This window comes from Penicillium roqueforti (genome assembly GCF_015533775.1).
Source record: "Penicillium roqueforti strain LCP96 04111 chromosome Unknown scaffold_01, whole genome shotgun sequence".
Lineage (NCBI taxonomy): Eukaryota > Fungi > Ascomycota > Eurotiomycetes > Eurotiales > Aspergillaceae > Penicillium > Penicillium roqueforti.
In genome coordinates, this window is record NW_024067565.1 from 811929 (window position 1) to 824809 (window position 12881).

The 12881-nt window shown below is 48.6% G+C and overlaps 6 protein-coding genes across 6 annotated transcripts; 3 read left to right on the top strand and 3 right to left on the bottom strand.

Moving 5' to 3' along the window:
* Positions 1 to 652: 652 nt before the first annotated feature.
* LCP9604111_705 (putative hexokinase) lies at positions 653 to 2287 on the bottom strand (the record flags this gene model as incomplete). Its single annotated transcript, XM_039070762.1, has 1 exon — positions 653 to 2287. The coding sequence occupies one exon, from the start codon at positions 2285 to 2287 to the stop codon at positions 653 to 655; it is 1635 nt and encodes a 544-aa protein (XP_038933253.1).
* Positions 2288 to 3688: 1401 nt separating this feature from the next.
* LCP9604111_706 (hypervirulence associated TUDOR domain-containing protein) lies at positions 3689 to 4053 on the top strand (the record flags this gene model as incomplete). The annotated part of the gene is made up of 3 exons (XM_039070773.1): positions 3689 to 3784; positions 3851 to 3913; positions 3970 to 4053. The coding sequence occupies 3 exons, from the start codon at positions 3689 to 3691 to the stop codon at positions 4051 to 4053; spliced, it is 243 nt and encodes an 80-aa protein (XP_038933254.1).
* A 657-nt stretch (positions 4054 to 4710) lies between these two features.
* Positions 4711 to 5289, top strand: LCP9604111_707 (uncharacterized protein; the record flags this gene model as incomplete). The annotated part of the gene is made up of 1 exon (XM_039070784.1): positions 4711 to 5289. The coding sequence occupies one exon, from the start codon at positions 4711 to 4713 to the stop codon at positions 5287 to 5289; it is 579 nt and encodes a 192-aa protein (XP_038933255.1).
* Positions 5290 to 7468: 2179 nt separating this feature from the next.
* LCP9604111_708 (uncharacterized protein) lies at positions 7469 to 9501 on the top strand (the record flags this gene model as incomplete). Its single annotated transcript, XM_039070795.1, has 3 exons — positions 7469 to 7552; positions 7608 to 7772; positions 7831 to 9501. 3 exons carry the CDS (start codon positions 7469 to 7471, stop codon positions 9499 to 9501), a joined length of 1920 nt encoding a protein of 639 aa, XP_038933256.1.
* Positions 9502 to 10565: 1064 nt separating this feature from the next.
* LCP9604111_709 (cytochrome b5 reductase family protein) lies at positions 10566 to 11562 on the bottom strand (the record flags this gene model as incomplete). The annotated part of the gene is made up of 3 exons (XM_039070806.1): positions 10566 to 11110; positions 11168 to 11245; positions 11304 to 11562. The coding sequence occupies 3 exons, from the start codon at positions 11560 to 11562 to the stop codon at positions 10566 to 10568; spliced, it is 882 nt and encodes a 293-aa protein (XP_038933257.1).
* Positions 11563 to 12091: 529 nt separating this feature from the next.
* On the bottom strand, positions 12092 to 12860 carry LCP9604111_710 (uncharacterized protein; the record flags this gene model as incomplete). Its single annotated transcript, XM_039070817.1, has 3 exons — positions 12092 to 12198; positions 12253 to 12511; positions 12579 to 12860. The coding sequence occupies 3 exons, from the start codon at positions 12858 to 12860 to the stop codon at positions 12092 to 12094; spliced, it is 648 nt and encodes a 215-aa protein (XP_038933258.1).
* Positions 12861 to 12881: the final 21 nt, after the last annotated feature.

Here is a 12881-nt window from a genome sequence, read left to right on the forward strand (position 1 = left end):
TATTTGCAGATTGTTTTCATTTGGAATTTGAAGCCGCATCATTTCTCCATATGTTGTACTTTATATAATAGTAACTATAACGACGTACAAGATACACAGGGCAACCGAGATGAGATGTCTAACATCCTAGTAGAAATTTGCTGCTATGTATGCAATAAGAGCCCGAGAAGAATAGGAATGACAGGAGTATAATAGCGCCAGTTCATGTGGTATTTTAGGCTTGATTTCACATATAGGTGAAGTAAAGAAAAATGCACCAGCTCGGGGAATAGACGAAACGAATGGATAAATCAAACATGCCTCCATGAGTTTGAGATAACATGAAACCCATTAACAAAAAATGAGAGGAAGAACGAAGCCGAACTCCAGGAACAAAGCGCAAGAGAAACCCATTGAAATACCCATGTGGATTCCAAGAACCAGAAACGCCTTGGTGATGCTAAACAATTCGACTGAGAAAGACAAGGAAGAAGAACGCTCTCTCCACAACTCCCATCCGGGAATGCCCATGCAGATGAGAAAAAAAAAAGGTCACGGAAACCCATCGCATACCATGCGCCGACGGACCGATGGACATGGATAAAAAGAAAATCACAACGAAAGAGACAGCTAGAGATCTATGCTCCACGTAAGATTCATGTATCACTCATATTTAGTGCTGAGTGGAGTTCCCAGCAACGGACACAGCCACTGCGACTGCGGCGCCGAGAATGGCACTTTCAGGCGCAGGGTTGAGGCGAATGGAGCATCCGGCGCCCGGGTAGGTTGCCTCCGCCAGCTCATTCAGATAGTTCTGGCAGGCAGCGCGGAAGCCAGGATACTTGTTGATGACAGCGCCGTCGCAAGCGATGGAAAGGCTCTTGTCCGAGTCTCCGTTTTCGATGACGGTGATTGCGGGTGATTCCTTATCGAGAGAGTCGACGGTGGATGGGGTCGCGGGGAATTCCACCTCGTTGCGGAGGCACCACATACTGTGGATGGCTGTCGCCAGGTAGCCAGCAGCACGGCGGGAGACTGTCTGGGAGATGCGACGCAGGAATCGCAGGTCCTCGACGGAGGGTTGTTTGTGGAAGGTATGCTGCTTTTGCAGGAGCGCGGCGGCGGTGGAAAGGGAGGCAGAGGAGTCTTCCTCGAGGCAGGCGACGATGCTTGTGTCGAATGAATAGGGTTCACACATGGAGTGTGGTAACTCGCCGCCGAACAGGCGGGCACTCTCGGTAGCCTCGACGATGATCAAACGCACAATCTCGCCCAGGTATCGACCTGTAATCATGTACTCGAGCGGCTGGTAGTCGGGACGCAGATGGGCGCTGTTCAGTATGTCATCCCACCGTGTCATAGGCAGCACGCCTCCGCCAAACATACTCATCTCTGTATTGATCAGAACATGCTTGGCGTGGTCGAACCAGCCCTCGGGACGCACTCCAAACTTGGACATTCCAATCTCGTGCACCGGGAAGTGAATCGCCATGTTGGTACCGGTACCCAAAATGAGAGACATGCGGGTCTTGGGATCGACGTAGGCACGCGAGAGTAGAGCTGCCGAGCTGTCGTTCAGGATAGCGGCAACCTCTACGTTCAGATTGCGCTTGCGGCATGACTGGATAAGGATATCACCCAGTTCCTTGCCTACAGTGCCATTGGAGGCCTTGAATCCCTTACCCATGGGGAGCACCAATCCGCTGCTGTGCGAGGTCTGTTCAATGGGGAAAGACCAGGACAACCCCACCACCAGCGGTACGTCGCCACGCCCGTAGTCTGTTCCAACTTCTTGCAGGACAGTTTCAATCTGCCCTGCCATCCAGTCGAAAAATTGTGTCCCTTCCAGCATCTTGAGTTGTTCGTCGATGTATACCGATGATACTTTCAAGATGCGCAGCTCCTCATCCCGGCCATTCAACTCAATCAAAGCTACGCGAAACGTCGATCCGCCCACGTCCAATGCCAGATATGTGCCCTTTTCCGAGCCAGCGGGAAGCGCGGTATCGTAGGATGGAAGCATGCAGCATGGGCTAGTTTGTAAACATTCTCGGATCTGTGCACGAATCTTCTCGGACATGTTGACCATGTTGTGTGTTGACAGCGGCGTTGAGCACGAGGTTTCTACTTCTTCGGCGAAGTTGTCTAGGCTGCGGCGTTTCCAATGGGCGCCGAGGAAAGTCTTTCGGCGGCGTCGCGAAAGGCCACGGAAGAGTGAGGGGAATAGGATCATGGTTTCGAGTGCGGTGACCACGTTATGGAACAACTCTTGCAATCGGTGTAGCACCTTGACCAGTGGCGCCGACATAGTCGGGGAAGGAAGATGGAGGAGAGGCGGGGTCGCGAACCGGGGGCGAGGGATGGATGTTCACTATAATGAAGTATAGAGGATCATGAAGCAAATGAGATAGAAGAAGAAAGCCCTGAAGTTATAACGTTAAGAAGGTTGGGGGGGGCCAAGCCGATGTGACACTCCCACTGGAGTTGTGTCTTGAGTGGATCGGTGGGAGTGTGGACGCAATAATCCCCACCGGGAGAAAGTGGAAAGGAGAAGGCAGAAGAGAAGAGAAGAGGGAAAAGAAGGGTGTTGACCCAAAGCATGGATCAACATTGGCCCATTCTTGAGTTGACAGTGTCACCGCGAGTGCAACTGTTTGGGAAAAGGAAGCCCTTGCGGTGTCGCAATCCACTGGGTATGGTACTGTAACGGTAATTTATATGTTGTGGATAGCTGGGGTTTTATCTAGGGGATTGTGCTTATACCGGAGTCATATTAAAAGGCCCATTAAGGAAAGCTATCTTGTGCCATTTCTATCCAGTCTATATATCCTAATATCATATATATCACACCCGTCGCAGCTGTAGTCGGGGTGGTGGAGTGAAGTGGAGTTACATTGTGACTATATTGTGTATTTTATAGGAGAACCAGAATAGTGTAATAGTATTAATAGATAAGTTATACTACTTCCTCTACGGCCGAATATACGCAGATAGAGGAAGTATTTCCAATCATTGCTAATGTGCCAAATAATAGAATAGAATACGAGCACAGGCATTCCCAATGTACCCATACATACTCAATGACCCCCTTGAGTGCAACGGTGGTAGTCGGCTCAACTGGGGGGTGGGGGACGGTTACATGTGGAACTAAATCTTCTACTTAACTCGCCTCTCTTCTTGCATTTTCCCCCTGGAAAACACATCTTCAGCTTATTCTAGCCCTTTTCCCCCCTCTTAGCAATCTGATTCTGAAACATCTATCCGATCCAATACCCTAATCTAGGTATTCTGCTCTGCATTGCAAGCGTTGCAACCCTATCTCTCGTCGGATATATCCGCCTACAATCTTATATCTGTAGAATTATAGTGTTATCTGGCACCTGGATGTAGCCAACTAGATTTTACCCCTGTCACCCTGTTACGGCAGGTGACAGGGTCCTCCCTTTGAGCCTCATCAACCACGTAGCGTCGACGATGCTGTCTACGGCCCGGGCGTATCAACCACTATTGATCACGATGATACCTTCCAGAGTCCAAAATAATAAAATCTCCGACTTTGCTGGCGACGTTTCAGTATGCTGCCATGACATCACCGATGGTGCAAGTATCACATCATACCCATCAGTAAAGCAAGGGTAAAAGGCAACCTGGTGATGGACAATCTCTGTGGCTCCTCGTGCCATCTTTAGGTCTCAACAAGATTGTGATTATGTCAGTTGAGGAGATACAGGACAAGAACGGCAAGGATATCACTGAAGGTGACTTTGTCTACACCAAGTACAGAGGCGGGTCACATGAGGGCAAGGTAGGATTCCCATAACAAATCTTTCGTTTGTGCTCAAGTCCTACGGCACAAATGACCCGTAAGTAGGTCGAAATGATCATCAGAGATCAAGCTAGTGCCCAACAAGAAGGTGTGGCCAGCTACCCTAAGGCAAGTCCTCAGCGAGACCAGTTCCCCACGTCGTGGCTAATCCGTGCACGTTATAGGTCATCTACACCGATCAACATGGTCATCGAGTCGCTCATAATCCGATCACTCTAACAAAGCAAAACAGAAGTGCAGCTGAATGACTAAGAATGTGTGGTTGGCATAAAAGGAATACCCATGGCATAGTTGACGTTGTGGGGTTTCGTAGTTAGGGCTCCTAGAACAACAATGAGCACAATCTCTTACTATCTATGTCTATAATGTTCAAAGGCTAGTATATAGATTCCATTCATTCTAGTCCTTATCAACAATCTCTTTATTATATCTTTGAATCTGCAGATTATCGCAGTGTCGGATGGCTCCGCGATACCCTTTATGTTCCAAGATAATCTTGTCTACATTATCTCTTCATTCTTTATGTGCCTTTCAGTTTCCATTGGTGACATCTGATTCTCATTGTTCTATTCATTTTTCTCTTGTAGTAAGATGCCGGAGTTGGCATATGTTTTCCCTGGTCATAGACTAAAAAAAAGGTATATCAACGACGTGACAGTCCATATTCTTTCCCGCCCCACATTCAGCAGCAAATTGCAAGCCCAAAATTCAAAAGTGCAGTACTCAATCAAGCATTTTGATAAAATATCCACTCATTAGTCATGCCCGACACTATTACTACCCAACCACCAGGGGAACAGCCTCCACCATTGAAGTATGACAGGCTTCAAACGACAGGGGCCCTAAGGGCTTCGTGGATAAGAGACCCCAACCAAATCTGTCCAATTGCCCCCTCGCAGCTCACAATGCAAAACATGGAAGAAGCAGGATGGGGAATCCGGCACCAAAAACGACACTTCCCACCCGACCAAATCTACGAAGAAACCGTCGAACTAGGTCTTTCCGGCGAGAAGCTCTACCGCAAGATCGTACTATGGAAGTCCGGAGTATCGCCTGGACAGTACTGGGTGAATGACTATATGTTACAAACAGGGCCAGGCGTAATTTTCGCCATGGATAGCTTCCGGCCTGACTCCGCATATTGGGCGCAAATTGCGCAGGCCGTTTATCAGGATGAGCACTTCTTGGAGGACCTGAAGTATGTCTTCCAGTACAATATTATTAATCCTGAGACTATGCTGTTTGTGCAGAAGAGTCTCTATGTCGCAGCGAACGGTCTTGTTTGGCCAGATGATAGACTTCATGTCTGGGAGGAGAACACCGCTGAGTATCAGGCTCTACTGGGTACAAGGCTCGCCAAGGGTGTCGCGTATTTGGTTCTAGCGGCTTTCCCGCGAGGAACGAGACGTATTGCGAGGATCGTGACTTGGGGAGGTCGTTATATACCCTACGTACAGATGCGGTTTGATATTGAGAAGGTTTGATTTGGGAGATGTGTTTGAGGGTTGGTAGAATTTTTGGCACGAACAATATCATAGTAATGGAATATAGTATTTGCCCAGGTCATCATACAAAGGCTAAAAGTTCGTCGATTGTACCGGGGAAGACGGCCATTACAGATGTCCGGACTTACTGTAGAGCTTTATTCTGTGGTCCCACATCTCTACTTGTGACGCAGTGTATCCGTGTATGGCTCACTTTGAAAGATCTGCGGGCCCCCGGTCCCATCATGCATGATTATGTCAAGAGCCAGCGCCCATGCAAGGGGTTTGTACAAAGTTCAAAACGATCTTGTGGGTATACCCCGCCAGTGGACGTAGCACACATTAACCGGAGGTTGACATTAATTGAGTATGAACGCCGCGCACGTCGCCCAATATATCCGAGCCGTTGGGCCAGCGATGCGCGGAAGGAACTTGTTCAAGTTCGAATAAATTGTTGTCGTGACTCGTGAGCACGTAGGCGGAATCGCCTCCGTTTGCACGCAGCATGCGGATAACATACTTTCCCATCTCTGCTAGATTAGAGCCGGTATGCAAGTCACCCACCCCGGCGCCGGACGAAACGAAGCTTCTCCCGTGCCGTGAGAGTACGGACTGATGGCGACATACTCGGCGTTCATCTGTGCGTCAAAGAGCAATGGCGAGATTGAAGAATTAAGAAAGTCAATATATCATGGTACTACCTAGACATCTTGAAGGTTTTTATGTAAGGAGAAGAAAGCATGTGATTTTCAACATATCGCGCCTTCCCTCTTCTCGTCCTTTCCTTGGCACACCGCCGTGCAATCCGACAGCCTTAGAGTTCTCCGTCTCTTTTCTTTCTCTTTGCTCTCTTTATACTAACCGGATACCAAAAGAGAGCTGGAAGAGAAGCAAAAGACATCCTAAGGAGAAGGGATCCATACGCGAATGAGCACAACTGGTCATGTCGAGGTGGTGACCCAACCTTTACCACCAGTGGATATAAGTCACCTCACAAACTTTCAATCGACGTATTTGAATTGGTGGTAAATTCGTTTATTCAGATGAAACATCCACCGAGGAAGCGAAAGGAATCCATCGACACAACAACTCGTCCTATTGTCCATGTGACGGACTCCGGGCGAGCGAAACAGAAAATATAACACCGCTTCTTAACCAGTAAGACTGCCACCGTCACACTAGCATCTAGGTAGGGATCAAGTACTCCTATCTCACGAGTCACGACTGGAATCGTTCGTGTTCTTCTGCGTTCCACGCCAAGACCGAACATACCATGCGGGGCATCTATGCCGGCTGGATCTTTAGCATGTGTGTCAGCAGGCCTGCCGCCAGCCCTACAGCCGAAGGAACTGCTTGGACCTGAGGGTTCGTTGCTTATGTCGGGCGCTAGTTGACTAGCATGCCATGGCCGAACCACCCATGGGTACGCGTCGCGGAGCGCTAAGATAGGACGCAGAGAACAGATCGTAGTATTTTCGTGGGTTGAGGTACATTTTATATTCCGTAGTAGACTGTAATTACTTGGATAGAATCTCTGGTCGGAGTAGCGGAATTAGGAGAAACCCCTGACCAGTCCATCCTTATCGGCTTCGGATAGAATGCCAAGACATCCCCTGAATGATCTTCTGTCAATCAAATCGGTGATAATGGGCGGATTCAGTTGCATGGTACTTAAGGCAAAGTAGACCGACTCCGAGATGCAGGCCACGCCATCATACCAGTCTTCTAGCGACCGCAGACTGAATACATATCCACGATGTCGGAAATAAAATATACGAGAGGAGAAGAACTCCGCTGTGGGAACGACAACCGACGGCGTTGGCGATGTGATAGGACAACGGCACTTGTCAGCTCCACTCGACGGAAATGCCAAGACATTTCATTACGTTGCTCGGCGCGGCCCTCTGTCTCCTCTCTTTGGCTTCTCTTTGGCTTCTCTCGGCGGGTTGTTTTGATCTTAAATTTAATTAAATGGCTTTTCTATTCTCTTGATCCTCTTATTTGCCTAGCGCTGTCGTTTGCCCCCCGCTCTTTACTCATGCCACTGACGACGACTGTCTATATGTTGTGGTGTCTAGCGGCTCTTATGTAGCTTTGTCGCGCCCCATTTATTCTCTTTTTACTTTCTTTTATTATATTCAGGAATCTACGCTTCCTAGCCATTCTTTAACATCTAATCATGCTTTGGGCAGCTGCATTACTCCTGTTCTCAGGTAATGCCGTTGCAGAGCGTCATGACTCGGATTTGTTGTCGTTTGTGACGGTGGGTTGAACTTTGACATTGTTGGAATCGTGTGGTTCTAATAGCCAAAATCCAGCTTCCTGAGGTCCGAGCCTTAAAATGGGAGGTTGAATACCACGACCGCGAGCGGTTGGCCCCCGGTTACTGGTTCGTTGCGCCATATGGGAAAATCTCCCCAGATCAACCCACCCTGAAATATCAGCAATACCAAGTCGGACCCTACATTTACGACGACAGTGGCGTATGTCTTGTTCCCGAAACAAATCAAAAAGCACCAGCTGACTCCCTTCTGGTAACAGGTCCTTATCTGGGCCGGAGCACCCTTGTACGACAATCATAATGTCTTCGATTTCAAGCCGGTGTATAACATTGACAACGACCCTTATCTGTCGTTCATCGTGGGCTGGGAATTCGATGATTCCAAGAAGGGCCACGGCGCGATTGTAAACCACCATTACGAGGTGGAAAAAGAGGTCCAGGCTCTGAGTGATGTCCACGACTTCAACATGCACGAATTCAACATTATGGACGGTGGGAAGACTGCCCTGGCTTGCACATATCGTGTCCAGCTCATCAATTTGGCTGATTTCGGACGCCCAACGGAAGAGAGTTATGTCACGGTTGGTGGGTTCGTTGAGGTGGATATCGAAACCAGCAAGGTTCTGTTCCAGTGGGATTCATTCGACAAGGTTGCTCTGCACGAATCCAACATGTTCCATGCCTCGGATCACCCAGCTGGATCGCCCGGTTGGGATTACGTACATATCAATGCGGTCGACAAGAACAAGGCCGGTGACTACCTAATCTCATTGCGCTTCACAGATACCATTTACTTGATTTCTGGCCAGGATGGAAACATCGTGTGGCGCTTAGGTGGACACGAAAGCGACTTCGAGCAGGACTTCACCTTCTCCAAGCAGCACGATGTCAAGTTTGTCTCATCGAACGGCACTCACCACGTTATCTCATTCCTAAACAATGCCTCCGACGAACGTGGCTCTGACGAGAGGGTCTCCTCCGTTTTGTTCATTGAGCTAGACACAAGTGTTGTCCCTATGACGGCCAAGGTGATTAAGCGAATCAATCGCCCCGATAGTGGCCTCACCCGACTCCGTGGTAGCGCTCGCCCCCTTCCTAACGGCAACGTCTTTATCGGGTGGAGCGAGCGCGGTTACTCGAGCGAGCACGCATCAAACGGCGAACTTCTAATGACCGCCAGGTTTGCATCAGACCGATACTCAACTTACCGCTCTTACAAGGGCGAGTTCACTGGTCGACCCACCGCGCCTCCCGATCTAGTCGCATCCGTCTACGGTACCCACGATGAGGATATGACGACCATCATTCACGTCAGCTGGAACGGCGCGACGGACGTCGTCCAGTGGAAGTTCTACGCGCAGGCCTACGACCGCGGCCAGCCCGTGCTCATCGGCACTATCAACAAAACCGACTTCGAGACCATGTTCATCGCCGATGGCTATATGGATTTTGTTTCCGCGGAGGCCATCGATGCCGAGGGCAATGTCATGCACACTTCTGAGATCATGCGCACTCAATCCCCATCCGACTGGAAAGCGGCTGGCTGGGTCGGTTCTGACTCTGGTCCTACTTATGATGACCCGTCAATCATTGTCGCTGCCAACGCTCACACGGATTCGACGGCTGAGAGTACCAGCGACGAAGCGGCCGAATTGATCAACGACAGTACCTCCACCGTCTCCGGCGATCATTCAAGCGCCCAATACGCCGATGCGAAGGAGGTCGCCAAGGCCGTCTACAAGGCCTACGAGGTCATCCGCGGAGTCGGCGCTCTCCTTATCTTCATCCTTTTAGCTGGCACTTTAGGTGGAACTGGATTCGCTCTCTGGCGACATGTCCGCGCCGGCCATTTCGGCCGCTACCAGCACGTCCCCTCTGAGGAGGGTCTCCCCGTGGAAGAAATCCGTCTCACTTCCAACCCGCAGTCTTGAATGTTTGACATTTTTTCGCTTTCAATCTTCATTGTTAGCGCTACATCTTGCCCCGTTTCGCAATTGCAATGTTTCGAATCACCAAACCGAGCTTACAAATTTGCAACCACGAGGAAGCGAAAGGAACAGAAAAAGAAAAAAAAAAAAAGAGAGGTTAGCTGCGGCCATTTGGTATACACCATTCTGGTCACGATCGTTTCATGCATATCATACCCCCATCTGGCGTTATTTTGATTGCGTTCTTTCTATATATCTACCATCAGGCTGCGCTTGAGTGACGTTTCTGCATGCATATCTTTGATTGTTTAGATCCTGTTTTCCTTGGGGACCCAAGCTGACCTCTGTACATTCTTCTTCTCATTCTATGTAATATCACAACCCGAGATTCATTTCGCTTGACGAAATCCATGTCTCTGTATATAATGTGAACCTCGAATTTAGAACATATCATCCCGATGCCCCCTTCTTTGTCCAATTTATACGCCACAGTTACATAATCGTCCACATTTGCGACTTTTCTCCCTCGGGGCGAACGGGAAATGTGGCGGTGGAGCAGACGATGGAAATAACATTGGATCGGTTCGCCCGGAGTTATACAATTCAATCAGGGAGAAGAGTCGATAAATGAAACAATTAGCGCGGCATGAGGCTGACGCTGACGACGAAATGTTCCTAAATCGGGAGGCCGCGTCACCGTTTGCACTGGCGCGGATATAACGGATCTATGTGGCGTTGCGTTTAATGCGTAGATATTTATGCCGGAATAGATAGATTAGATTAGGTTTACAGAGTGGATTAAATACTTTTTCTCTACGAAGTAGAAGAGGGGATGAGACTTGCTCTGGTACGGAGCATGCGAACTATATATCTCGGGCGGTCACTCACTCCGAACTACCAATCCTTCAAGTTGAATGATTATTCTCTAGTAAATGATTTTCTTTGTTCTCTTCTGGGATTTATGAGTGATTTTCTTCCATATGCTAGCTGTCAAGCGCAAAGCATGAAACCCTAGGCCCTCTATATGAAGTATTATACATTGAATATATGGAACACAGATCAATGAACTAAAACCTAACAATCTGACCCTTTGCAAACCCAAGCCTAGCCAAAATACCCATTTGGCATCTCGATCCAACCAACGAATCCTCCATAGCAGGAGGCCCACAAACAAAGACCTTCGCATCGCCATCGGCCTTCACAACCTCCCGCAACAGCCCCTCGGTAATATACCCCGTCCTGAACCCATCACTCCGTCCCTCCGGGTGACTGACTGCATAGACATAGTCAAAGCGACCTGGGAAGCGCGTCTTGAAGCTCTCCAGCTCTTCTCGCAGAAGCAGGTCCTGCTCGGTATTGACGCCAAAGACAAGGTTGATTTTAGTTTTGTCGGCTGGATTATTGAGAATACCCTGCGCTAGCTGGTAGATTGGTGTAATACCTGCTCCGCCTGCTATGAGGTAGACCTGCGGGGATTGGTTCGGTGTCCAGGCGTGGCCTTTGAGTGCCGTTGCGAATGTGAGGGTGTCTCCTGGTGAAAGGGAGTGGATGTGGCTGCTCGCTTTGCCGTTTGGGTATTTCTTGACCATGAGCTCGATCTGGCCTTCTTGGTCTATTGTTCTCTTTTGTTAGTCTATCGTTATGTCGGGCTTGGGTTTATTACTCGTACTTAGATCGCTGATGGGTGTATATGGGCGTAGTACGGGGAACCAGCGTCCTTCGGGACGGGATATGGTGAGGAGTGCCGCTGCAGTATGTTAGTATATAAGCTGTTATAGAACGTTGATCGTAAGTCGGGTCCATACAAGTTAATGCCAATCCGCTTGTGGCCTTCTGATCTGGAAACTCGAAGACGAGCCGTTTTGTGTTGTGATTTACATCTTTCGTGCTTTGCAGGCGTAAGGTAGTAAATCCGAATCCTGAAAAGACTTTGGGAGGTTCATTTGACTCTGCATTGGCAGTTGATATAAGACGCGATTGGACACAGTAAGCTCCGATGCCTAGTAAAGTGGCAGCCGAGGCTGATTTTGCTGTTATGGACTGGGGGAAACGAGTTTTGAACATGGTGAAAATTAAATCTTGGAATTATTCATTGCATTACGGCTATATCAACTGGGTTAATATAGTACTCTCAAATTGAGGTGGTTTACTTCTAACCCGCGCCTAAAACCCGAGGCCCGTCCAAAACCCGCAGAACCCGTAATGAGTCCCGACCACCGACATGACAATCTATGATTCTATACCCAGCAGACTGGGAGCCCCATATGATCTACAACTGATTACTCCATACTCTTATATAGTTCGGCCTTTTCCGGAACCCAATGGGAAGTTGGGGTTATATCTTTAGTCCAGGATAAAACGACGCCATTGAAATCAACTCGCAGTAATTTTGCCACGTATTAGAAATTTGATCAATTTGTTTGGGGCATATTTAAATGACTTCATAATCTTGAGTAGATCAACGAAATAGCTTCGGCGCCAGCGTCGAGCAAAATGGATATCTGAGAGGCTAACGGCGCATGCAAAAAAAAGAGAGAAAAGAGAAAGACAACAAATAAAACCAGGCAACGATCTTATCTCGTCTCCGATGTCCTCATTCTTTCTGAGGAACAGCTTGAGCCTGTTGTATAAAGCTCGCCTTGCCTGTCACTTCGTTGTAAATATTGTACCCATAGTCGGCAGCATTAGGAGGGGTATACACTAGGAAGCTCGTCAACATTTGCTTCCCATTTCGATCTCATATTCAGCACTTACAGTGAAGAGAGACGGCAACTTGGTCAGCACTCGGGTTATGAACACGGTGCAGCCCGATATCATCCGAGATATAAGCGACGTCATTCATGGTATGTCTCGTATCAGACTTGATCTCCAACGGACCACGAAGATTAGAGTCCTGATCTGGGACGGTGTAGATAGTCTCTTGAAGCGTCCCAGCTAAGATCTTCATGATGCAGTGTGCATTGGCGTGGTCGTGGACGGGAGAGCCTTTCCCGGGGTTCCATACAAGGAGGAGCTGGAAGGGGTTAGTCTCTAATTCTTTCTCGTTGACAGTATCTCTATAGGATTAGAATAGAACTCACAATATTTGCTTTCTGGTTTATGTTCTCAATGGCATTGCGGGTATAATTCTTGCTGGTATCGTTGTAGAAAAAGCGGGCCCAGTCGTTCGGATCAGAGGTATATTTCTGCGCCAGCGAGATCAGGTATTCATTGTCCACGTCTGCCGATGAAATACCGCCACTCTCGCCTAGGTAGATCTTGATGTCTTGTATGAGATCATCGAGGCTGTATTGAGGTTTGTAGTGCTTGTTGCCTAGTGATGAGCTGGTGCCAAGCGGGAGTAAGGGAATGACAGCGGACATGGTGGATGTTTTGACGTTGGA